General features: G+C 38.2%; 1 protein-coding gene across 1 annotated transcript in view; it reads left to right on the top strand.

Annotated features, from left to right (window-relative positions):
- The window catches only part of Gnai3 (G protein subunit alpha i3), a 40,227-nt gene extending 25,334 nt beyond the window's left edge, over window positions 1–14,893 (top strand). Inside the window, exons 4-9 of the mRNA XM_042676617.1 lie at window positions 929–1,086; window positions 5,755–5,883; window positions 9,949–10,078; window positions 10,448–10,601; window positions 13,429–13,641; window positions 13,731–14,893. Coding sequence (XP_042532551.1) covers window positions 929–1,086; window positions 5,755–5,883; window positions 9,949–10,078; window positions 10,448–10,601; window positions 13,429–13,619 — 762 coding nt within the window. The 3' untranslated portion in view covers window positions 13,620–13,641; window positions 13,731–14,893. The remainder of the gene's footprint in view (window positions 1–928; window positions 1,087–5,754; window positions 5,884–9,948; window positions 10,079–10,447; window positions 10,602–13,428; window positions 13,642–13,730) is intronic.
- The last annotated feature ends 8,491 nt before the right edge of the window (window positions 14,894–23,384 follow it).

The raw sequence follows: 23,384 nt of genomic DNA, 5'->3' as shown, positions 1-23,384 counted from the left end.
TGACTTTTTGCTGGTTAATTGGAAATAAGAGTATCATAGATTTTTCTGCCCAGGCTGGCTTTGAACCTGAGTCTTCAGAATAGCTAGATTAGAGGTGTGAACCACTGTGGGTTGTTTTTTTTTTTGTTTTTTTTTTTGGGGGTAAGGTTTTTTTATCTTTTTAGTTTGTAATTCTAGAAATTGAACTTAAAGCCTTGTTGTATAAGTTAGGCAATTACTCTGAGTTACACTGCCAATGTGTTTTGTTTAAAATTTTAATCTTTGAGGCCTAGGGATGTAGGTCAGTCATAGAGGCTTGGCCTAGAGTGTGTAAAACCCTAAATTTAATTTCTAACACTAAAAAGGGGGATGGGGAGATACAGATAAAGATAAATATTTGGAAGGATATCTAAGTCTTTGTCCATTTGTCTTCTGTAATCCCAGTCTGTTATTTATTAAAAAATTTTGGTCAATAATCTTAAGTAATTTAGATGGAGATTTGCCAGAGATCTTCCTGAGGATGGTGTGACTTTGAGAAATGGAGTAAAATCATTTCTCAGCTCAGTTCTGGATTTAGAACTTCAGTGGAGTGACAAGGGGGAAAGACCTCCTTACCAGAGGCCTCTGGACATGCCACAAGCCAGTGCCAATGGTTTACACTTGTAATCTTAGCAACTCAGGAGGCTGATATCTGAAGAAGGTAGTTTGAAGCCAGCCCACGCAGAAAAGTCTTGAGAGACTCTTACCTCCAGTTTGTAACCAAGTGATGCTATAAAAGTGATATAGCATCAGTCTTGAGTGAAAAAAGCCAAGTGAGAGTGCAGGACCCTGAATTCAAGCCCTATTATCAGCACTAAATAGGACCATGGATATGAATAACAAGACTAGCAGGTGGTTAAAGAAATAGAGACTCACCTGTCTGTCTGTCTTTCTCAACCGCTTTCTTCAGGATGATGCACGGCAGTTATTTGTTTTAGCTGGCAGTGCTGAAGAAGGAGTCATGACTGCAGAACTAGCAGGAGTGATTAAACGATTATGGAGAGATGGTGGGGTGCAAGCATGCTTCAGTAGATCCAGGGAATATCAACTCAATGATTCTGCTTCATAGTAAGTCATTTTTCTCTCTGAAACTATGATGGAAAATAACTTGGTAGCGCTAGAGAAAGTTCAGAGCTTGCTCCTTTTATGTGTAAGGGGGTAGGAGTGCTGTTTGAACTCAAGGTTCATGTTCATTAGGCCTGTGCCTTTCCATTTAAACTATGATAGCCAGTTCTTATGCTTTAGTTATTTTTTGGATAAGGTCTCATGCTTTCTGCCCCAAGCTAGCCGTGAACCATGTTCTTCCCACTTACCCTAGTCTTCATTGTAGATTGGATTAATGCAGCCTGTTTGTTGAGATGCAGTTCTTGCTAACTTACTGCTCAACTGTTCTCCAATGAGTCTTCCTATACCTGCCACCTGAGTAGTTTGAATTTTGTGCCACCATACCTGGCTTTCAGTGGTCATTCTTAAGGAAATGTTTAAATATTAGAAACTCTGAGACATCTGTAGAAATCCTATATTGTCTCCATTTAGGATTATAGAATCTGGTCACTTTATATAATTTGGAGGGAAAAAAGTTGGCTCTTGGAATGTAAATGTAGATTTTACACCACAAAATTAGGTGGATAATATGTATATAATAGGCAAGGAAAGATATCTAGTTTTCCTAGATGTCTTTTAACTAAGTTTCCTCTGCAAAAGGTTGAGCACTGAAAACCAGCTAAAGGGAAAATTAGAATTGTGACATCCCTTTTATGTAGCCAACTATCTGTGCATGAGCTACTCTGTGGATTTCTCACTTAAACTTTTGCATAGATTACCAATTTGCGTAGAAAGTGAATACTAAGTCACAAAACAATGATGCATCTTTTTGTCAAGGAAATTCTCTTGAATGTTAGTAGAGAATTGGTAATTCATAAGTCTGTTAAGCAGTTACCTGCGATCCCATTTTTACCCATATATATATATTTTTTTTAATTTTTTGATCAGTCGTGGGGCTTGAACTCTGGGCTTGGGCGCTATCCCTCAGCTCTTCAGCTCAAGGTGAGCACTCTAGCACTTGAGCCACAGCACCACTTCCGGTTTTCTAGTGGTTTATTGGAGGTAAGAGTCTCATGGACTTTCCTGCCAGGGTTGGCTTTGAACCGTGATCCTCAGATCTCAGCCTCCTGAGTAGCTAGGGTTACAGCCATGAGCCACAGGTACCCAGCTTTTCATAAGTGTTTTTCAGAACTAGGTAATCACTTGTTATTTGTGTCTCTCTCTGTTCTAGATAAAAGCACTTTTAATCATGAAAGTATTTTGTTTATTTTTTTTTCTTTTTATGTTGGTACTGGGGCTTGAACTCAGGGCCAGAACAGGTCCCCTTAACTTTTTGCTCAAGATTGGCACTCCTATCACTTGAACCATAGCTCCACTTCTGGCTTTTTATTATTTATGTATATGATTAATTAGAGTTTCATGGACTTTTCTGCCCAGGTTGGCTTTGAACTACCATCCTTAGAGCTCAGTCTTCTGATAATGTTACACTATCCTACTCTCCCCATCTTCATTCTGTCTGAAATTGATAAAAGAAAGAATTAAAAATTTGGAGAGCTTACTGATCTTTCCATGGAAATAACTTTATGAGCAAATGTTTTAAAACAACGTTTTTCAGAATATTTTTCAGAATGTTTTTTGTCAGTTGTGGGCTTGAACTCAGGGCATGGGCACTGTCCCTAATCTTTTTTGCTCAAGGCTAGCACGCTACCACATCTGGTTTTCTGGTGGCTAATGGGAGATAGAAGTCTGAGACTCTCCTGCCCAGGATGGCTTCCAACCAGCTAGGGTTTATAGGCATGAGCCACCAGCACCAAGCCTACAAAATGTTTTAAAACAAGTATTTTCCAAACATTTCATGATTCTTGCTCACCTTAGTTGTTATATATTGATAGTTTATATAATTCTTCCAGTGGTCATCAAAGGTACATCTTAATTACTATTATTTCTTTATACATTGAGTAAGCTCTGAATCCTGAAGTCCATGTGACTTATAGTGTTGTTTCTGACTCCTTCCCCATAATTGTTCATCTCAGCTTGACTTCTTTTGTTTTTTTCTTTCTTTTCTTTCTTTCTTTCTTTTTTGTTTGTTTGTTTGCCAGTCATGGGGCTTGAACTCTGGGCCTCGGCACTGTCCTTGAACTCTTTTGCTCAAGGCTAGCGCTCTGCCACTTGAGCCACAGCACCACTGTAACCTTTTCTGTTTCTGTGGTACTGAGGAATTGAACCTAGGGCTTCATGCATACTAGGCAAACACTACTACTAAGCCACATTCTCAGCCTTAGCTTGACTTCTTAACATTAATGATGGTATTTGGTTTGATTCACTTAAATGAATGCCACTTGCACTTCAGGATTTTCTGCAGCCTAAAAATAGTGAAGAACTTAGGGTTTTTTGTTTGTGTTTGTATATTGTTAATTTTTTTTTTAAGCCCGGGTCCAACTGTATTTAACCTAGACTGGCCTTGATCTCAGCACCCTGTTCTTTGTCTCCTAACTGCTGGGATTAAGAATGTAGCTCTAAAGCAATCATCTTTTTTTTTTTTTTTTTGTCCATCGTGGGGCCTGAACTCTGGGCCTGGGCACTGTCCCTCAGCTCTTCAGCTCAAGGCTAGCACCCTAACACTTGAACTACAGCGCCACTTCCAGCTTTTTCTGCTTATGTCGTGCTGAGGAATCGAACCCAGGGCCTCATGCATGCAAGGCAAGCGCTCTACCACTGAGCCACCTTCCCAGCCCCTAAAGCAATCATCTTTTATAGTGTTCTCCTCTCCGTCCTCCCCTCCTCCCCCCTGCCCCCCAAACTGAGGACTGAACTCAGGGCCTTGTATTTGCCAGGTTAAGTGCTCTTCCACTGATCTAAATCCCCAATTCTAAAGCAATCTTTTAATTACTCTGCTGAATAAATTTTTTGGTTTAGGTAAAAAGACAAAAAAAAAAAATAGGACTGGGGATATAGTTCAATGATAGAGCACTTGCTTAGCTTGCTGAATGCCCTGGCTTTGAACTCTGGCACTGCTAAAGGAAGAAAACTTTAAAAACTTCCAATCCGGGCTTAGGCACTGTCCCTCAGTTCTTCAGCTCAAGGCTAGCACCCTACCACTTAACCACAGTGCCACTTCCTGCTTTTTCTGCTTATGTGGTGCTGAGGAATCAACCCCAGGTCCTTATGCATGCAAGGCAAGGACTCTACTACTGAGCCACCTTCCCAACCCTCCAATCTTCCTTGAATGAAGATAAGAAGTATCCTTCCTTCTTTTCTTTCTTCCCTTCCTTTCCTCCTTTCCTTCCTCCCTTTCTTTTCTTCTCTTTTCATTTTTTTTCTTTGTATTGGTCCTGGGGCTTGAATTTAGGGCTTATTGCCATCCCTGAGCTTTTGTGCTCTGCCGCTTGAGCCATAGACCCATTTCCAGCTTTTTTGCTGGTTAATTGGAGACAAGAGTCTTAGGGACTTTCCTGCCCAGGCTGACTTCGAACTTCAGTCTTAGTAGCTAGAATTACAGGTGTGAGCCACCGGCACCCTACTGCTGCTTCCCCCTCCCCCTCCCCCTCCCCCTCCCCCTCCCCCCCCTCCTCCTCCCCCTCCTCCTCCTCCCCCTCCCCCTCCTCCCCCTCCCTCCCTCCTCCTCCTCCTCCTCCTCCCCCCCTCCCGTTCCCTCTCCCCCTCCTCCCCCCCCCCCAGTGTCAGGATAGGCATGTTCCACAATGTCCTTTTAAGAAATAGTGAATACGGTTCTTTTCTCCATTTTAATAATTCAGACGCCATATTCTAATGCTTTATCAAAGGATTAAATACGCCAGTCACATGTTGAGTGAGCTTAAATGCCTGAATATTTGGCTTGTTTTTTCTCCTATATAGAATACAGTTGATTTCATATTAAATTATAGGAATTTTTCTTTGGTGTGTGTGCTGGTCCTTGTCCTGGGGTTTGAACTCAGAGTCTGAGTGTTGTCCCTGAGCTTTTGTACTCAAGGCTATAGCACTCTACACTTGAGCTACAGCTGCACTTCTGGCTTTTGGTAGTTAATTGGAGATAAGAGTCTTAGGAGCTTACCTGCTCAGGCTGGCTTCTAATTGCAATCCTCAGATCTCAACTTCCTGAGTAACTAGGATTATACTGGTACCTGTTTTTTTCTTTTTTTATGTTGTCATGCTGTTTGTGAGATTATAGGTTTGGGGGCAGTACTGGGTCGCATTCCTGCTAGGCTGACTCCTTACCACTTGAACCAGTCCTCCAGCCCTCTTTCTCTGTCTCTTTCTGTCTGTCTGTCTGTCTCTCTCTGTCTCTCTCTCTGCTGGTTCTCTTAGTAGGTCCCAAGCTTAGCTTGAGCTGGCCCATCTAGTATAGAGCTGCTTTAGATTTCAGCCTTTCGAGGAGCTGGCCATTGCAGGTATGAGCCATCAGCATCTGGCTCTACCATGTTTTGTTTTGTTTTTTAGTTTTAGATTTGTCTTTAAGGAGTAATTCTGTAGAATTAAACCACTTTTGTTAGTATATATAAAGCCTACTTTAATTGCTGTAGTAGATTCACTTTTTTTCTCATGATATTCCATGATACTGAAGATACTGGTTTTGTTTTGCCACTTTAGTGACAGGTTCACAGTCTACTTTTGGCAGGGAACTAGTTTAATCTCTTGACTTGCTGTGCACGTGATTGGCTTCATCAGGTAAAAACAAATGTATATTTTATTTAGTTACCTAAATGATTTGGATAGAATATCCCAAACCAACTACATTCCAACTCAGCAAGATGTGCTTCGGACAAGAGTGAAGACCACAGGTATTGTGGAAACCCATTTCACCTTCAAAGAACTGTATTTCAAGTAAGTTACTAGCCTTTTTGCTGGATGTACCTAACACAAGTATCTTTTCCTTTAGTTAGCATCTCTTAAAGTGAAAATTCTCTAGGCAGTATTCTTTGGTTTAGAAACTTGTTATCATATTCATGAGCAATTATCTGAATATCTTAACTTAGAGCCCAGGCTTTTTATTCTTTTAATAGCATTGAATATTTTTGTTCATTTGGAGGGAATTAAATTCAAAATGAAGTGATAGCTTACTTATCGTTAGAATTAACAATATGATTATCAATTCGTACTATTTTAATTTTGTTCTTTTCACCTGCTTTTTGTTAGATGCCAAAAAAGGTATTAAATGTTTAGAAGGATAGCAACAGAACAAAATTTGTTCTGCCTTTTTTTTTTTTTTATTAATAAGGGTTTGAACTCAGGACCTCAAGCTTATTAGGAACAGTCTGTACCTTGAGCTACCTCCAAAGCTCATTATTGCTTTACTTATTTTTCTGATAGAGTCTCACATTTTTGCCTAGGGCCAGTGATGCTCTTACCAATGTCTCATGCATAGCTGAGATACAGGTGTGTGCCACCACAATCAGCTTACTTTTTGAGATGGGAGTCTCAATAATCTGTTTTCCCTGCCTAGCTTCAGGCCCTCACGTCAATCTCTGCCTCCTAAATTCCTGGGATTACAAGTATGAGCTACCATGTCCAGCCTGCTCTACCATTTTGATATTAAATTAGATTTTTCATACTGGTAATACTCTTCCCTTCCCACCCGTCAGTTGTGGGGCTTGAACTCTGGGCCTGGGCACTGTCCCTGGGCCCTTTTGCTTAAATACCACTTGAGCCACAGTGCCACTTCTGGCTTTTTCTGTGTATGTGGTACTGAGGAATTGAACCCGGGGCTTTGTGCATGCTCATAAGCACTCTACCACTGAACAACATTCCTAGCCCCAGTAATAACTCTTTTCATTTTTGTTTTCATTTCCCTTTAAGTTTAATGGGACACAGCTAGTATTGGCATGGGTTTTGGATTAACTAGTGCAAATATTTGCCCTGCTAAGTACTTAGTATAGTTCAGAAATGGAAAATGAACTTCAGGAATAGAGATATTTTAGAGTGGTCAAGTAACATGTCAACAGTGATTGTTTTAGACAAAAAAAAAAATCTAGCACTCTAAAAGAATTTTCTTATACCTCCAGTAATTCTAAATCAAGTTCTTGCTTTTCTGTGTTACTAGTCTTTTGTAAATACTAAAACTGTCTCTTTGGTTCTGATCTTCTGCTTTTATGACCTTTGAGTAAAATTCCTGCTTTGATATGATTACTTTTTAGTTACTTCATTATGTTTATGTGCAGAATGTGAAACTGAGCATTATTGCCACCAAAAGCAGCTAGGACATCTCAGATCCTCCCAATTTCTTTCTTTACTAAAAGCACCTGACCTACCCCAGTATTTGTGAAATCTACATGGGGTTTATATATTATTACTAAGTGCCTGTATAAGTATTAAAATCTTAATATACCCAGCCAGTTTTGAAACATGGTACAGAATAAGAGCAGATCAGTTGAACATACATTTTTTAATTAATTATTTATTTATTTATTTTTGTGCCAGTCCTAGGGCTTGATCTCAGGGCCTGGAAGCTAACCCTGAGCTCAAGACCAGAGCCATAGCTCTACTAGAGCCATAGTTCTACTTCTGTTCTGGCTTTTTGCAGGTTAATCTGAGATAAGAATCACATGGAGGGCTGGGAAGGTGGCTCAGTGGTAGAGCGCTTGCCTTGTATGCCTGAGGCCCTGAGTTCGATTCCTCAGCACCACATAAGCAAAAAGAAAAAAGCCGGAACTGGCACTGTGGCTCAAGTGGTAGAATGCTAGCCTTGAGCTGAAGAGCTGAGGGACAGCGGCCCAAGCCCAGAGTTCAGGCCCCACGACCGGACCCAAAAAAAAAAAATCACATGGAATTTCCTGCATGGTCTGGCTTTGAACTGTAATCCCAGATCTTAGCCTCCTGAATAAGCTAGGATTGCAGGTGCCCAGCTCAGTTGAATACTTTTATAATAAATTGGCCTCTTTATATTTAGTAAGACTAGAAAAGCTTCATGGATTATCCTGTGGAATTGAGATAGTTCATTCTTTAGACTTGAGCTTTTTATAAAATGAGTAACTTATTTATAATAAAATATTATTAACATTGTTTAGTGTGAGAAGTTTTTTTGTTGTTGATATTATCAAGGCAAAACATTAGTTAGGTAAATCCTAATCTTTTATGCCAGAACCAATGGTCAGATCAAAATATTTAAATGCCAACCCACTTTATTATCAGCATGGAGATATCTTGTATGAAGTACTATCACTTCTTCCTTTTCCTCTTCTCTCTAGGCAAAACCACTATCCATTTATTCAAACATTTATTGAGCATCTACCATATGCAAGGCATTGTGTAATTGCTTACTTGCCTCTCAGTTATGAGGTAATGTTTATAAAATGTTGATCTGATAGTATATGATACTGTAAATGTTAATATGTACTAAAAATTGGCCTTGGAACTTTGCAGTATTCTACCAGTTTTATGCTTTTAGAAGGAAATGGGAGTATGAACTAGAATTGTTGGTGTACTATTGTGTACCTTGAAAGACTAAACTGGTAAAACAAATGTGGTTAGCTTCCAGTAACTTATAAATATGACCCTGAATTAGGACCACTCTGTGATTGTTGTTCAGGCTATATATTACTGAACTGTACAAAATCAACCCAGAAGAAAGATTTGGGTTATAAAGAGATGAGTGTCCATTTCAAAGATACATTAAGAAATTACCTATGATATCTTACTTCTCTCAATCTTTGGGAGAAAAAGTTCCTGGAATTTAGTGCCTTGGTTACTATCTTATAAACTGAAATCCAGAATAGTGGACTTTAACCTTTATAACCACCTTATTATCAAATAGAGATCTTAAGAGTAGCCATTTGACTGCATCCTCATCAGACCCAGTTTTATGAGACAGCAGTTCAGGTGTTCCATCGTGTCAGGAGGTAGCTGAGGACACTGTTGACACAGTTGATCCTTTGCCTTTATGAAAACTCATCTAGAGTGCAGTATAAAGTAGATGAGCAACTGAAGCTTTCTTATTATTAAGTTCAAGTAAAACATGAAGTTGGGAAATACTGGGTAAGGAATTTCAGTTTTTTGTTTGTTTGGTTTTTGTTTTTTTGCCAGTCCTGGAGCTTGAACTCAGGGCCTGGGCGCAGTTCTTGAGCTTCTTCTGCTCAAGGCTAGCACTTTACCACTTGAGCCACATTGCTGCTTTCAGCTTTTTCTGAGGAGTTTATTGGAAATAAGTCTCACAAACTTCCTACCCAAGCTAGCTTCAAACCATGATCCTCAGATTTCAGCCTCCTGAGTAGGGTTACAGGCATGAGCCACCAACATCCATCAAGAATTTTGTTTTTAAGATACTGAGTTCTTAAGAGTCCTACTATAAAATAATCTGGTTGTTTTTTTTTTTAATTTAGAAGTTGTGAATTGAGAGGCATAGTGGGGCTGTGGCTAAGAATGTGCGCATTGGAGTTAAGAGTGCATAGGCCCAGGTCCCTTGACCCCATTTCATAGTAGTATGCCTCTGGGCAACTTACCTGCACTTTAGTATCTTCATTTATGTAATGGGACTAATCATAGTACTACGTATAGAAGGGTTGTGAAGATAAAATGAGTTAATTATGTCTAAGGAAGTGTCTGGCACCATGGTAAACACTCAATAAATATTGGTTGTTGTAATGATTGTATACTTGTACTTACTCAGCTCTTCATTTCTCCCTTTTTTCCCCCCCTTTCTTTAATCTACTTCAGTGCTTATTCTGTTGACATTTGACACAATTGATTAAAAGTTTTGATAGGGAGGAGACCTATCTAAAATGAGAATTTAGATCATTATAATTTTATCAGATAGTTATGTGACTATATTTGATGTGCACCTTTTTTATCTTTTCTAAATGAGCTTTTGAATATGTAGAAATGGGAAGTTTCTTAGTCGTTAGGGAAAGGTATAAATGTAACTTCCCTGAATTTGTGCTTGATTTCTTTACACAGGATGTTTGATGTAGGTGGCCAAAGATCAGAACGAAAAAAATGGATTCACTGTTTTGAAGGAGTAACAGCTATTATCTTCTGTGTAGCTCTCAGTGACTATGACCTTGTTCTGGCTGAGGATGAAGAAATGGTATGTTGCCTGTTACAACCAGAAAATGGCAAATAACTCCTAGGAAGATGGGGTACAAGCATTTTCTCGTTGAGCCAAAACTTAGTAATCTTAGTGTTTCTCCCTGTCTGTGGGATTAGATCTCCAGAATTGATTGTCCCTGCCTTATTCTTGAAGACTTGTGGCAGCCATACTGCATCAGGATTAAGTCCTTTTGTCAGTTAACCCTTTCTCCTACCTCTCAACACCACCAGAATTAAAAAAGTTGCCCTGTTAGTGCCTAATTGATTGCTGTGAATGTCTTCACTGTTTTAAAATCTGTTATGTTTCTACTTTAATCTGTTTTTATTTTTTCTAGTGACTCGTCATCATCCTTTGTTTCTTTTTCAGAACCGAATGCATGAAAGCATGAAACTGTTTGACAGCATTTGTAACAACAAATGGTTTACAGATACTTCAATCATTCTCTTCCTAAACAAGAAAGACCTCTTTGAGGAAAAAATTAAAAGGAGTCCGTTAACAATCTGTTATCCAGAATATACAGGTAAGGGGTCATGGAAGATTTTATTGGTACATATATTAAGCTAACCCTTCGGAGATGTTCATCCACAAGTGCTTTTTGTTTTGATGATTCATATATATCTTTATGTAGAGTGTTCGATGAAAGTAGTTCCATGTTAAGCCTATAATTAAGATCCATTAAGGTTATAGTGCTATTTCAGGCATTTTTACGTGTTTATTTTAAATTCCTATCATTTTTGAGGATAAGGCTAAAAATTAAAAATTTGACGTATGTTCAAGAAAACACAAAGATAAATGCAATTACTGTGTTCAACAAATTGACATCTAATTACAGAGAGAAGCACACTCAGATAATTTGTGTGTGTGCCAGTCCTAGGGCTTGAACTCAGGGCATGGATGCTGCCCTGAGCTTTTTTGCTCAAGGCTAGCACTCTACAACGTAAGCCACAGCTCCAGTTCTGGCTTTTTTGGTAATTAATTGGAGATAAGAGTCTTATGGGGCTTTCCTATCTGGAATGGCTTTCAACAGGATTCTTAGATCTCAGCCTCATAAATAGCTAGGATAATAGGCATGAGCCACAGTACCATTCGTTAACAGTAGAGCTAAAGAAATAGTTAATGCTGATGGAGTCAGTGTAGTCTTTTTCCAGAGGAAATAGCAATTGAGAGAGCTATTAAAAGATGGATAAAAGCATTGGGCAAAATGAAAGCATTTTTTTTGGGGGTGGGGGGTCCGGTCGTGGGGCCCGAACTTTGGGCCTGGGCGCTGTCCCTCAGCTCTTCAGCTTAAGGCTGGCACTCTACCACTTGAGCCATAGCGCCACTTCTGGCTTTTTTTGTTTTTGCTTATGTGGTGCTGAGGAATCAAACCCAGGGCCTCAGGCATGCAAGGCAAGTGCTCTACCACTGAGCCACCTTCCCAGCCCCGAAAGCATTTTAGATCAGAGAAAAGGCATTGATCATTACCAGAGGAGGGGGCATGAGAAAATGAAGAATGATTAGTTAATAGAAACACAGGATGTTTTTGTGGAATGTGGAAAAGTTTTGAAACTATAGATTGATGGTTGTATGACATCATGCTGTGAAGTTGTACACTTTAAATGTATATGAAGTGAATTATCTTTGATGATTTAAATAAAAAGTCTTCATAGAGCCATTGTTACTTAAATAGTAATGAAAATATCTTTAAGAACAAAGTACAGATGGTACAGGTAGACTATATATATTATATATAAATATATATAGAATATATTCTAAGAGATATATTCTAAGCCCCCGGTAGCCTCTGTTTTTTCTCAGGAAAGTTGAAAATAATCCGTTCAGAAGAGGTAATAACTGAATGAGTTTTATAGAAAGTAACCAAGTTTTTGTATAAAAGGAGAAAGATTAGTAAGACAAGTAAAAGGGTGACATTAATGTTGAAAGACCAGTTTTGAGTCTTCACATGAAGCCAAGACTTTTTGATATCATATTCATTTTGTTGTGAATTTCCACATCTGTTCTCCATTGTCTTCATTCTTAGGCTTAAGTATTCTCACAATCCTGATTTAGCAGATATCACTATCTGTTCATACCAGATAAAATTCAATTTTTGCTCACCTGCCCTCTTTAACCAACTTCTAAACCTATTTTAGGCAACAACAAAGCTGTCCTTTGTTTTCTGAATACTTTGTTAATATTTCCTTTCTTAAATTGTTGTTATTTAGTCTTCTTTATATACTTAGTTGGTATTTTTATGCTTATCACTGAAAATAGTTTTTGGTTTTTCATTGTCTTTGTTGAGTTTCCCTGGCTTTGCAGCCAGCTTCCAATGTTATTCTAAAGATTCCCTAGTTCCACAAGTTGATGAGTGATTGGGATAGCACCCAGACCAGGAATCCAAGCTCTGCGACCAGTACTAATAGCTCACGCCTATAATCCTAGCTACTCAGGAGGCTGAGATCTGAGGATCAAGGTTTGAAACTAGCCTGGACAGGAAGTCCTTGAGACTCTTATACACTACCCAGAGAAGCTGGAAGTAGAACTGTGGATCTAAGTGATAGAGCTCTAACGTTGAACAAAGCTCAGGGACAATACCTAAGCCCTAAGTTCAAGCCCCAGGATGGGGTGGGGGTAAGGGGCAGCTCTATTGAGATATAATTAACAAACCAAACAATTCACCCCTTCAAAGTATATAATTAAGTCCTCCTTTTTTGGAGTCAGTCATGGGGCTTGAACTCTGGGTCTGGGCTTTGTTCCTGAGCTCTTCAGTTCAAGGCTAGCACTCTACCACTTGAGCTACAGCACCTCTTGCGGTTTTCTGATGGTTAATTGGTGATAGGAATTTCATGGCTTTTGAAGCTTGATCCTCAGATCTCAGCCTCCTGAGTAGCGAGGATTACAGGTGTGAGCCACCTGCACCTGGCGAGTCCTTCTCCTTTTACATATATTATTTGCCTTTGGATATTTCAGTTATTGTCTAAGACTCTTAAGATAAAAACTGTGGAATGATTTTTGAAAAGAACAATGGTATCCTTACGAATTTCTTATTTCAAGATCACACCAAGGAGTACAGGCTCTCTTTGACCTCTAAACAATTGTTTACTCTAGAAATGTACCTTCCTACTTTCCTAGTCTTCTTTTTATACTTTCTCGACTTTTTCAGCTGAAACTTATTTTCCTTGGTCTTTGTGTGTGATGATTTTATTTTAGTAACAGTAGAAGTCTGCTCTCATGAAGAATCTGTGATTATAGAAAACAATTCTGCCTATCTTCTGTTGCATCACATTACCTCTCTTCGTAAACAAATAGTAGTAGCTTGACTTAGTTGAGTTCAGGCAGCTGAAGTGATAATATTCTGTGTCTTTTAGGTTCCAATACATATGAAGAGGCAGCTGCTTACATACAGTGCCAGTTTGAAGATCTGAATAGAAGAAAAGACACCAAGGAGATCTACACTCACTTTACCTGTGCCACAGACACCAAAAATGTGCAGTTTGTTTTTGATGCTGTTACAGATGTCATCATTAAAAACAACCTAAAGGAATGTGGACTTTATTAAAAAGGGTGGATGCTAGTAAAAGGTAAAACTTCAGATAACTTAGTTACAGTGCTATAATATTGTCTCCTAGCTTTGTAATTTTTTCTAATTAAAAATGTTGTTCTTTTTTAGTTACTACAGTGTGGAGTGTTGAGACCAGACATCTTTTGCTGTCTCTTGGGGCAGCTGAAAGCATGACGGGACCAGGGAATGGCAGCAGCATGCAGAATCTTAGCACTCTTTAGCACAATCTTCTGTATTAGGGAACTTTTAAAATCACATGAGATGCTCAAGTCAGACATTGGAATTGGAACAACTTTAAAGTATGATTGGATCATCAAGACATCACTTGGATTTTGTAATCACAAATGTTTAGGGCATATATGAAGTTGAGGTGCTGCATTCCAGAACTTAAATATGTAGCTTACTTTATTTTCTTTAACAAATCACTGGTATTTCATTTCTAAAGTTTTTTTTCTCATCCAGAGAAGAATAACTCTACTAAACCTTACTTCTTTGTTTGCAAAAGAATCTTTATTAAAATACAAAGAATCTTAACTATGCACATTATGTGACCAGATCATCTTGAAAATACTCCTCTTAGTAGGAACTCTTTGTTTTTAACTCTTGGTATAGTCAAGATAGAATATTTCCACAATTCTTAAAATTCCCAGTTATTAGGGCTATAAATACAGCTTTTTTGGATTAAATTTGTTACTATCCTATTCAGAGTACCATGATGGTTTCTAAACAGTATTGACACTGGAAAGTTCTGCAATAAGATTCTAGCTCTCTAAGCTTCCAGTGGAAGATTAACTTTGTTTATGCTATTTACCAAATTATTAGGTGAATGCTAATGTATGATAAAGTCAGCTTCTTGGTTACAGACACATCCAGGGCAGCTGTTGATTAGAAATGCAATTTGCTAAATTCCAAACAGAACCAGTGACTTTGCTGCTACTTATCTTTTAAATAGACCACATTGACTCTTGCTTGTTTGTCTCAATCATAGGGAGTTTTGTACAGGGTGCCTGCAACTTATTTTCCATCTTCAAGACCTTTTTCGTGGGGAGACATCTAAAATATATTAACAGTGCATGCTTTTACTTTGTAAATGTGGTGCCAAATCCCTGTTTGCCATTGTTTTTAATGTAGTGATGTTAACTGTAGTAGTAATCTGTAGTCAGTACATTCTTTTACCAAAACTTGCATTTGGGGACTTTTTTCCACTTTGGCATGTACAGATTTTAATCTGTTATACTTGGCAGCAGTATTAAAGTGGTGAGTAAAGAGTCCAGGATTGTTCCTGTTTGTAACCAGTCCTTTCTGGAAATACCGTCTTCTGTTTCTTATTGCCCCCACTCAGAGTGCTTAAGAATGGGTTCAAGTAGAAAGGTGTTCTGAAAGTCTAGGGAAGCCTTGGTGTAATAGGATTGAAGCTAGACCTGGGGCTGATGGTTTTATTTTTTTCTCTGTGTCCAAGTGACATTCAGTCAAAATCCATCTTCCAGATTTACATTTTGCCTATGTGAAGATCTATATTCACCTTAGCCGGTAGGTCTTTTGTGCAGTATGAAACAAACGTCATTAAATATTGAGTGAACCATTGGGAGAAAGTAAATGCAGAGAGTACACTTTGAGCATGTTGTATCAGTAGCTTGAGCAGTGCCTTTAGGGTCCAATCTTTTTGGATTGGGATTTTTTTATATGTATGATCCTCTACTTGTTAAGAAAAAAGATAAATGGTCATCAAAGTAAGCCACAGCAATCCAATGCCTTTGTTGATACTTTTTAAAGTTCTTATTCTTTTTGGAAAATCATTACTGTGTAGATGGTGTAACTGTATTATATCTAACTTTTTTTTTTTTTTTCCATTACTAGGGTTTAAACTTAGGGTCTCATGCTTGCTAGGCCACACTTATCATTGAGCCATGTATCAGTCAAAATTTTCTTTAGGGGTAGGAAAACTGGATTTGAAAGAATGAAAATTACAGCTTTGATCAGTGTTTGACTTAATGCCCACAATGTAATTAAGAGTTGATAGATACTACTCATTTTGAATACATTTTTTCTTATATTCTTTAATATAGCATCATCTGGAAATGACAGTTGGTGAAATACTATTTTTCATAATTTTTCTGTCCTCTGGGTTTAATGGGGTGATATTGGTAATGTAAAATAATAGATAAAATTAATTTTACTTTACAATGGGTTTCATTTGCATATGCTTATTCAATGTGTTTTGGGAGTTTTGTTTTGTCTTTGGATGGTTTTTTTAAGTTATTTTGTGCTGGTCCTGTGAGCTGAACTCAGGGCCTGGATCATTGTCCCTGAGCTTTTTTGCTAAAGGCTAGTGCTCTACCACTTGAGCCACAGCTCCACTTTTGCCTTTTTTGAAATAAGAGCCTCACAAGTTTTCCTGCCAGAGCTGGCTTTGGCCCTCAGTCCTCAGATCTCAGCCTCCTGAGTAGCTAAGATTACTGGGGTGAGCCTGTAATAATAATACAGCACCCAGCTCAATATGTTGTTTTTTTTTAAGCCATTCTATTTAATGAACAATAGTAGTTCCCACTTTTTCATGAAGATCACCCTTATCTAAATACACATATCTTTCAGATATAGGGATGCATGCAGTTTTAAGTTTAAAAAATGGTTGATGTCCTAATCACCTGAACCTGTTCAAGGAGATTGATTCTTAGCTGGCAAGCTGGAAATCTATTATTAAAAACTAGAAATTGAATCAGATCAGCTAGGCTTTCAAAGTCACTAATTTGAATTTTAAAATAAAAACCTTTTCTCATAGCAAAGCCAGAATGTGAGAATGAAACCTCAAACCTCTTGGTCTAGAGGAATAAAAAAGTGATAGTTGCAGTGTATTTTCTCTGGAGAATGCTGGAAATTGGTGATAGATAATGTTTTTTAATTTAGGTGGCTAGACCTTTGGACCATCTAAGTCAGCACTACTAAGAAAATTAAAGTTTAATGAACAAAGAACAGTAAATAGACACTTATCAGGAAAGATTGCAACAAATAGCTTTATTTTGTAGATATTTTTGTACATTTCCTCTTGATGCACTTGGGTGAAAAACCTGATGAAAACCTTGGGTGAATAGGAGGCATTCTCATTAATGGACAAATCTTCCCTAACTTCGTGAGTTCAGCCTTGTAATAGTTTACCTATTGGTGTGAAAATCCAAAAAGATCATTGTAGTTATTTATAGGTGATGTTGAAGTGATATTTTTCCTCTTGAAGTTTCAATTCTAAATCAGCAGATCAGTGTATCATTATTTTCACTATGGATGCTATTTTTCTCAATATTCTAGTCATAGAATAGGTAATCCAAACATTTTTTGGTAGCTTTTCTGGGTTGGATTATTTTAAATTCTCTTATTGCTCTACTTGTTATTTGTACATTTGAGATTATTTTTAGACGAAAGTAACTTGCTGGCTTTTCTAATTCATTCAGTAGCCCTATATTCTTATATCCTGCCTCCTGTTTTCTGCTTTGTAGCTGTAACTTAGTTAACTTCATATGTGTGTGTGTTTTGCTTACCATTTATGACACAGTTGCAGAATTTCCTGTTGCAGAACTCCTTGCTGTATTTCAGTTACATTAAGGTAAAGTTAGTCCCTAATTCCAATTAGAAACTTAGCTTTGATTTCCCCCCCCTTCCAGATATTGAAAAAAAAAAAACCAGCAGCCAAAAATAGTCTTCTAATCAAAACAAAATGAGCATCTAATATCCTTCAGTGTTACTCCTGTGGAATCATTCCATTTCATATGTATAGACTTTTTTTTTTTTTTTTTAATTCATTTTAGCTTGTCTGTACTGCCAGGTAATTGTTGTGTTCTTCTCAGCCAGAAATCTGACCTGACCGGCTCAGCTCTCTATATAACTTTATGACCATCATGTTCTGTTACATTGCTCTAACAAGAGCAAAGCAGGTTGTATCTAGAGGCTTGACACTGAAATTTGGTTTTACTGTTGATTATTAGGGAGTAAAAGGAAGGTTTTTCTGCATGCAAGGGAGTTAACTTCCAAGATGGTTATAATCTTTTTTTTTCCTTTAGCTATGAAATGCCTCTCCCACCCACTGACCCAATTTTGTCATGACCTTTCATGGATTATTTCTGCTGAGTACATCATACCACAGAACAAGTCAGGGCAGGACAGTATGGTGTGTTTTGTTTTTCTTTTTTTCAGGTACCAAGGTTTGAACTCAGGGTCTTGTATTTCCTTGCCCAGGTTTTACTCTGCCATTTGAATTACATCTTCAGTCTGACCTTTCTCTGGTTATTTCAGAAATGGAATGTCAAAGATTGTAGGCTAGTCTCAACCTGTGACCCTCAGATCTCAGCCTCCAGGATTATAGGCATGAACCACTAGTGCCCAGATATATATGGGGGGAGGGGGGGCAGGGGTTGTTTCTTTGTTTTTGTTTTTTATTTCTGACACTATGCCAGGCCTGAGCCTGTCATGACTCAGTCTTTTTAGAAATCCGAAGTAATAAGGAATGTGTATAACATCAGAAACCTAGAGTATGCAGTTGACTTAAACAGATTCTGAACTCCATTAAACTAAAATACTGAAGTCAGGTCCAGGGAATGTATATTTTAAAATAAATTGATCCAGTTATTTTGATGCAGCCACTCTGGACCAATTTTGAAGAAACTGAGTATAAATGAACATTAAATAACTACAGTATTGCACTGGTGGCTTACACCTATACTCTTAGCTGCTCAGGAGGCTGAAATCTCAGAATCATGGATAGGAGCCAGACAAATCTGAGAGACTTGTATCCGCTTACCAGCAAAAAGCCAGAAGCGGAGGCATAGTTGAAGTGGTAAAATGCTGGTTGTGAGTGAAAAAGCAAGCAAGGCACAAGGCCCAGAGTTCAAACCTAGTACTGGACAGAGGGGGGGAAAAATCAACAAATTAGTTACTTTTTGTTAAAAAAATATATATAAATAAATAAATAAATGACTTCTTATACAGGTCTTAAAGTGCCTTCTACTTTAAAAAAAAAAAAAAAGTACAAGAACTGTTTGGTCAAAAAGCATTCCTGTGTTTTAGATATAGACTGTCTAGTTTTTAATATAAAAATCAAGACAAGAAATTTGGGATATACAAACGTATAATTCATTTGTGGAATTTATGCAGTGAAAGTTGAAAGATAGGCACATTAAATTACTGATTTGAAAAAAGTTTTGTGATCAAGTTCCTATATGTGATCATCTTCATGTTCTAGTTGGTGAGTAAAGCAGAACTGCCTAGCTCTAACATATTGAGGGGTCAAATGGGAGTCTGCCCAGTGCTAGTGTTTTCTTTTCCCAAAATGTTGTGAGAATCACAAGGTAAAAATAATAAGACATTAGAAGTATTAATACATTGCTAGGTACCCTACTGTTTCAGTGTATTCAACCTCAGTATAAGGTCTTTGACAGCTGGAATATTAAATTCTGTATAACCTGGTTTATCTTCTGTCCTCTACCTACTCTTACCCCACCTCAGTGTTTTTTATATTATCCAGACATTTTAACTAAAAAGCTTATTTTATATGTAAGAGATTCCCAGTAGACATGACTCAAGAAATTGCCAGTTCTTTCAGTTTTTGTCCTTGGACATGCAGGAGGAAGGACTTGAGACCATTGAGAATCATATAGGGTTGAGAATGCTAGGTTCTGATTTTTTTCCCCCCTGCTTCCACTAGCCACAAAATTTTATACAAATCTCTTTCAGTTTGTAACCATGCATTAAGTACAGATGGAGTAGGCATTCCTTCTAGGAATAATAGTCTATGGTTCTGGTCAAATATTCTTGCTACGTGGTATCTACAGCAGTACAAACAAGGGTATTCTCATTGTAGCTGGCAGCTTTCTTGCAACCTCACCTTCCCTGTATTAATTTTGAGGACCTGAAATGAAGTTGATGTATAAATTGTTCTAAAGTTTATGAAGCAGGGTGAAAAGGTCTTTGCTTTTAACATTTCAGTAATTCTTTATTTCTATAAATACTGGTACTTTTTCATAGCCAGAAGGCAAGAAAGTTCCCTTCCACAGTCTCCAATAGGCTTGTCTTAACCTCACAGAAATGTCTCCACACTTTTACCAAGCAGGACCACCAGAGGCTCTGGCACACTTGCAGTCCATGGCCCAACACCGAAGTCCTGCTGGAATCTGTGCTCCGGGGGCTGTGCCGGGTAGAGAGGGCAGTGGGAGGTAAGAGCTCTTCACCCTTCACCACCTTCTCCACCCAGCATGGCCAGCACACTTTGGTCTACGGCATATCTCCAAGTAGAGAGTGGGGTTTGAATGCTGTTGTCTCACCTGGGGGAAGGAGGGGGTGATCTGGATATTTATAATCAAAGTAGGAACTGTTACAAGTAAATGTGTCTTTTATATTACTGTTAAGACAATTATTGTACTGTTTTATTCGTTCTTTTATCTGCAAAAGTATGAATACATTTATTTTTTTATTGTGGTAAAATATAACACAATTTAAAGTATATAGTCCAGTGGCATCAAGTACCTTCCCATTGTAGAACTATCATCACTGTCCATCTCCAGAACTTATTTTCATCTTGATTTCAAATTCCTGTTTCCCCTCTCCCCCTTCTCCAGCCCCTGGTAGCTATCATTCTACTTTCTGGTTAATGACTATTTAAGATACCTCATATAAAATGGAGTCAAACAGTATTTGCCCTTTTGTTCTGCCCATACTGTGTTATGTTAAAACAAAACTCTGCATTCACTTTATTGTGGTTATTGTCTAATCGCACTTTGTACAAAAGTATATTATGGGGGCTGGGAAGGTAGCTCAGTGGTAGAGCGCTTGCCTTGCATACATGAGACCCTGGGTTCGATTCCTCAGCACCACATAAGGAAAAAGAAAAAGCTAGAAGTGGTGCTGTGGCTCAAGTGGTAGAGCGCTAGCCTTGAGCTGAAGAGCTGGGAGACAGCGCCCAGGCCCAGAATTCAGGCCCCATGACCGGACCCCCCCCAAAAAAAACAACAACAACTAAAGTATATTGTGGTCTCTGCCCACTTAGGGATATGAACAGGAATTTATGCCTTCCACAAACAGACTTAAGTTATATAGGATTTTTGGCACTTCATTATAATTTCACATATTATTTGGAGACCTATTTATCTTTGTTTGCCTCTGATTTTGTTAAGTATCCATTATTTCAAGATGGCTGAAACAATAATTTGGGACTGAATTGCTTAGAATAGGAAACTGGCTTTGATGATGTAATCTATGGTGGGCAATTAGTAGGGTAATCCCAAGGGTCATGGATGGCCTTGGGTTCAGAAGAGCTGTTTTGGAGTTCCAGATCAACTATTTCCTAGCACTCTGATCTTGAAGAGAATATATTTCCCTGGGACTTACTCCATTTGCCCTCCATAAATTGCTAGGGATGAACCTGGAAATTTTTTACATTCTTCCGACTTCAGTATTTGAAGAATTAAGATTGCAAGCCGGAAGTGGTGCTGTGGCTCAAGTGGTAGTGTGCTAGCCTTGAGCTGAAGAGCTGAGGGACAGCGCCCAGGCCCAGAGTTCAGGCCCCACGACTGGACCCCCCCTCCCCAAAAAAAAAAAAAAGAATTAAGATTGCAGTGCAACAAAACAGTATTGCATGCCTGTTTCTGATCTTACTACCAAAATAATTCATGATGGCTTATCAAGATAAAATTCAATAGTATTGAATAAACTAAGTTTTAAATGAAGCAAAAGAAGGCAAAGTCAGAAGGCTATGTGGCATAGATTTGGTTTTAAGCTTTCTTATGGCCATTTTATATAATAAAGAACTTTTATACACAAAGTTTCCATGAGATAAAAATAAGCCATTTGTGTAGATGCACAAGTGTATTTTTCTCTAGCCCTAAAAAGTGTGAAGTTTGGGAACAATCTCTGGGCCTGGGAATTAAGTTGGGGTAAGTACTAATGGCTTTGTTGGAAGCTTGGGAAGAAGAGCATTAAGAAAGTTGTCTTATTTGGAGGAGATCCCTATCCAGGCCATGGGTTTCAGAAAATTGTTTTGACTTGGTTCTAAGATACAGGTGAGTGGCCCCAAGAAGTAGTATACTTAGACTTGCCAGAAGTGTTTTAACTTGAAAACATTCTAAGATAAATGTAACCAGATCTATCCTCAATAAAAAACAGCTGTGGAACATGTTGCTTTTAAGAGTTGCTATTTCCTCCCTCCTCTAAGACAAACATTTGTAAAGTGTTCTTCCAAGTTACCTCATGTGGATTTGTTTAGAAACCAGGAAGAAGTTGAGGTGTCTATTAGAAAAGAGAAGTCTAAATTAAACTGTTTACTGTTGAATTTTAATTATTCTGCCAGGAGACCTGTCTTCCATAGCAGATCTAGAAGGTAGGTTCTGTGTGAATGTTTGTAACCAAGGAGCATGGCCTACACTCTGTGGTTTGACCCATATGTATTTTCTGCTTAGATTCAAGGACCAAGAAGTTTTAGCTAATTAAAGACAAACTGGTACAAGATGTGGAGTTATCCTCTGGAATAAATAGAATAAATTAGGCTTTGCTGAAGGTTCTTAACCCAGGACTTAAGAGCTCTGAAACTACAGATAAACCAGCGTGCTAACCATGCTTTAAAAAATTCTCTGAACTTTACATTTTAATATATTCTAAGCTGGTACTGATGACATAGATTTTTTTGCAACTCTGAAAATGGAACAATGAAGCCTGTTTGGAATGTTTTGTATAGTGGAGGGGGCTAAAGAGGTTGATGGAGAGGGTAAGATTGACTGGAGTGCAGCTGAAGTGAAGCTGTAACAAGGAAGCCCACACACCCTATATGTATAACTGATAAAAGTATATATACTGTGAACTGGGCATGGTGGTAGATGTCTTTAAAAGAGTGACATCTATTAACAAGAAGGCTGAGGGAAGGTGATCTGCCCCTGAGTGGAAGACCAGTGGGCAACAAATGAGACCTTACCTCAAAAACAAAGACTTATTCAGATAGGGCCTTAGATGTGTGAAGTCTTGCCCAGGGTTTTTTTTTTTGGGGGGGGGGGGGGGCTTCTGGCTTTAAATCTTCAGTAGATTTAGCCAGAACAGTTCCTTTGGTAATCTTCCCAGGTTGGTGTTTACTTACTTATTTTCAGGTAACCCAAAATGATTCTAATCTCAATAGCTGCAAATTTATTCATTAATGTATTTCAAGCACATGCACTCTCTAGTATTAATATTGCTGGAAGCAGCCTAAGTATGAATGTGTGTTTGTGACAAGGTGCAGATTTTCATTTTGACATTTTGTCTTTTATATACTAAACCTTGGATGCCAAGAGCTTTCCTCACTAGTATTGTAGTGTAAATGCTAAATCTATACTTGACTTCACCACCTCCTGTCAAGATAAAGTTTCCTTTCCCTCAGAGGAGTTCAAAGGAATAATTGACTTCTTGGTCTGGGAAGATGTTATTTGCAGCCAGTTTGATGTGGACCCATCAACAAAAATTTCAGTGCCTAAAGGAAGCTCAGCAGTCTTTATTTCTCCCAAAAGGTAGCAATTGAAATAAGAATTTTAGATTGCTCACTTGTTCTGAATTTTTTGATACAGAAATGGCAACAATAAAATCCTAAGTGGGTGTGTGTTGATGTTCTCCCGAGTTTAGTCAGAAAGTATCTTATGTAGCAAAACAGTTATTTATAGAGATAAAGGAAACTCAGTGTGTTTGGCAGCCCAGAGTGATGATCATTTCTGGATGTGTGTGTCTTTAGAAACTAAAATCACCCACCCAGGGATCCAAATCTCT

The sequence above is a fragment of the Dipodomys spectabilis genome, unplaced genomic scaffold (assembly GCF_019054845.1).
Source record: "Dipodomys spectabilis isolate Male_0828 unplaced genomic scaffold, ASM1905484v1 ptg000002l, whole genome shotgun sequence".
NCBI lineage: Eukaryota > Metazoa > Chordata > Mammalia > Rodentia > Heteromyidae > Dipodomys > Dipodomys spectabilis.
Note: the sequence above shows the minus strand (reverse complement) of the source record. Positions and strands in the feature narration are given on the sequence as shown.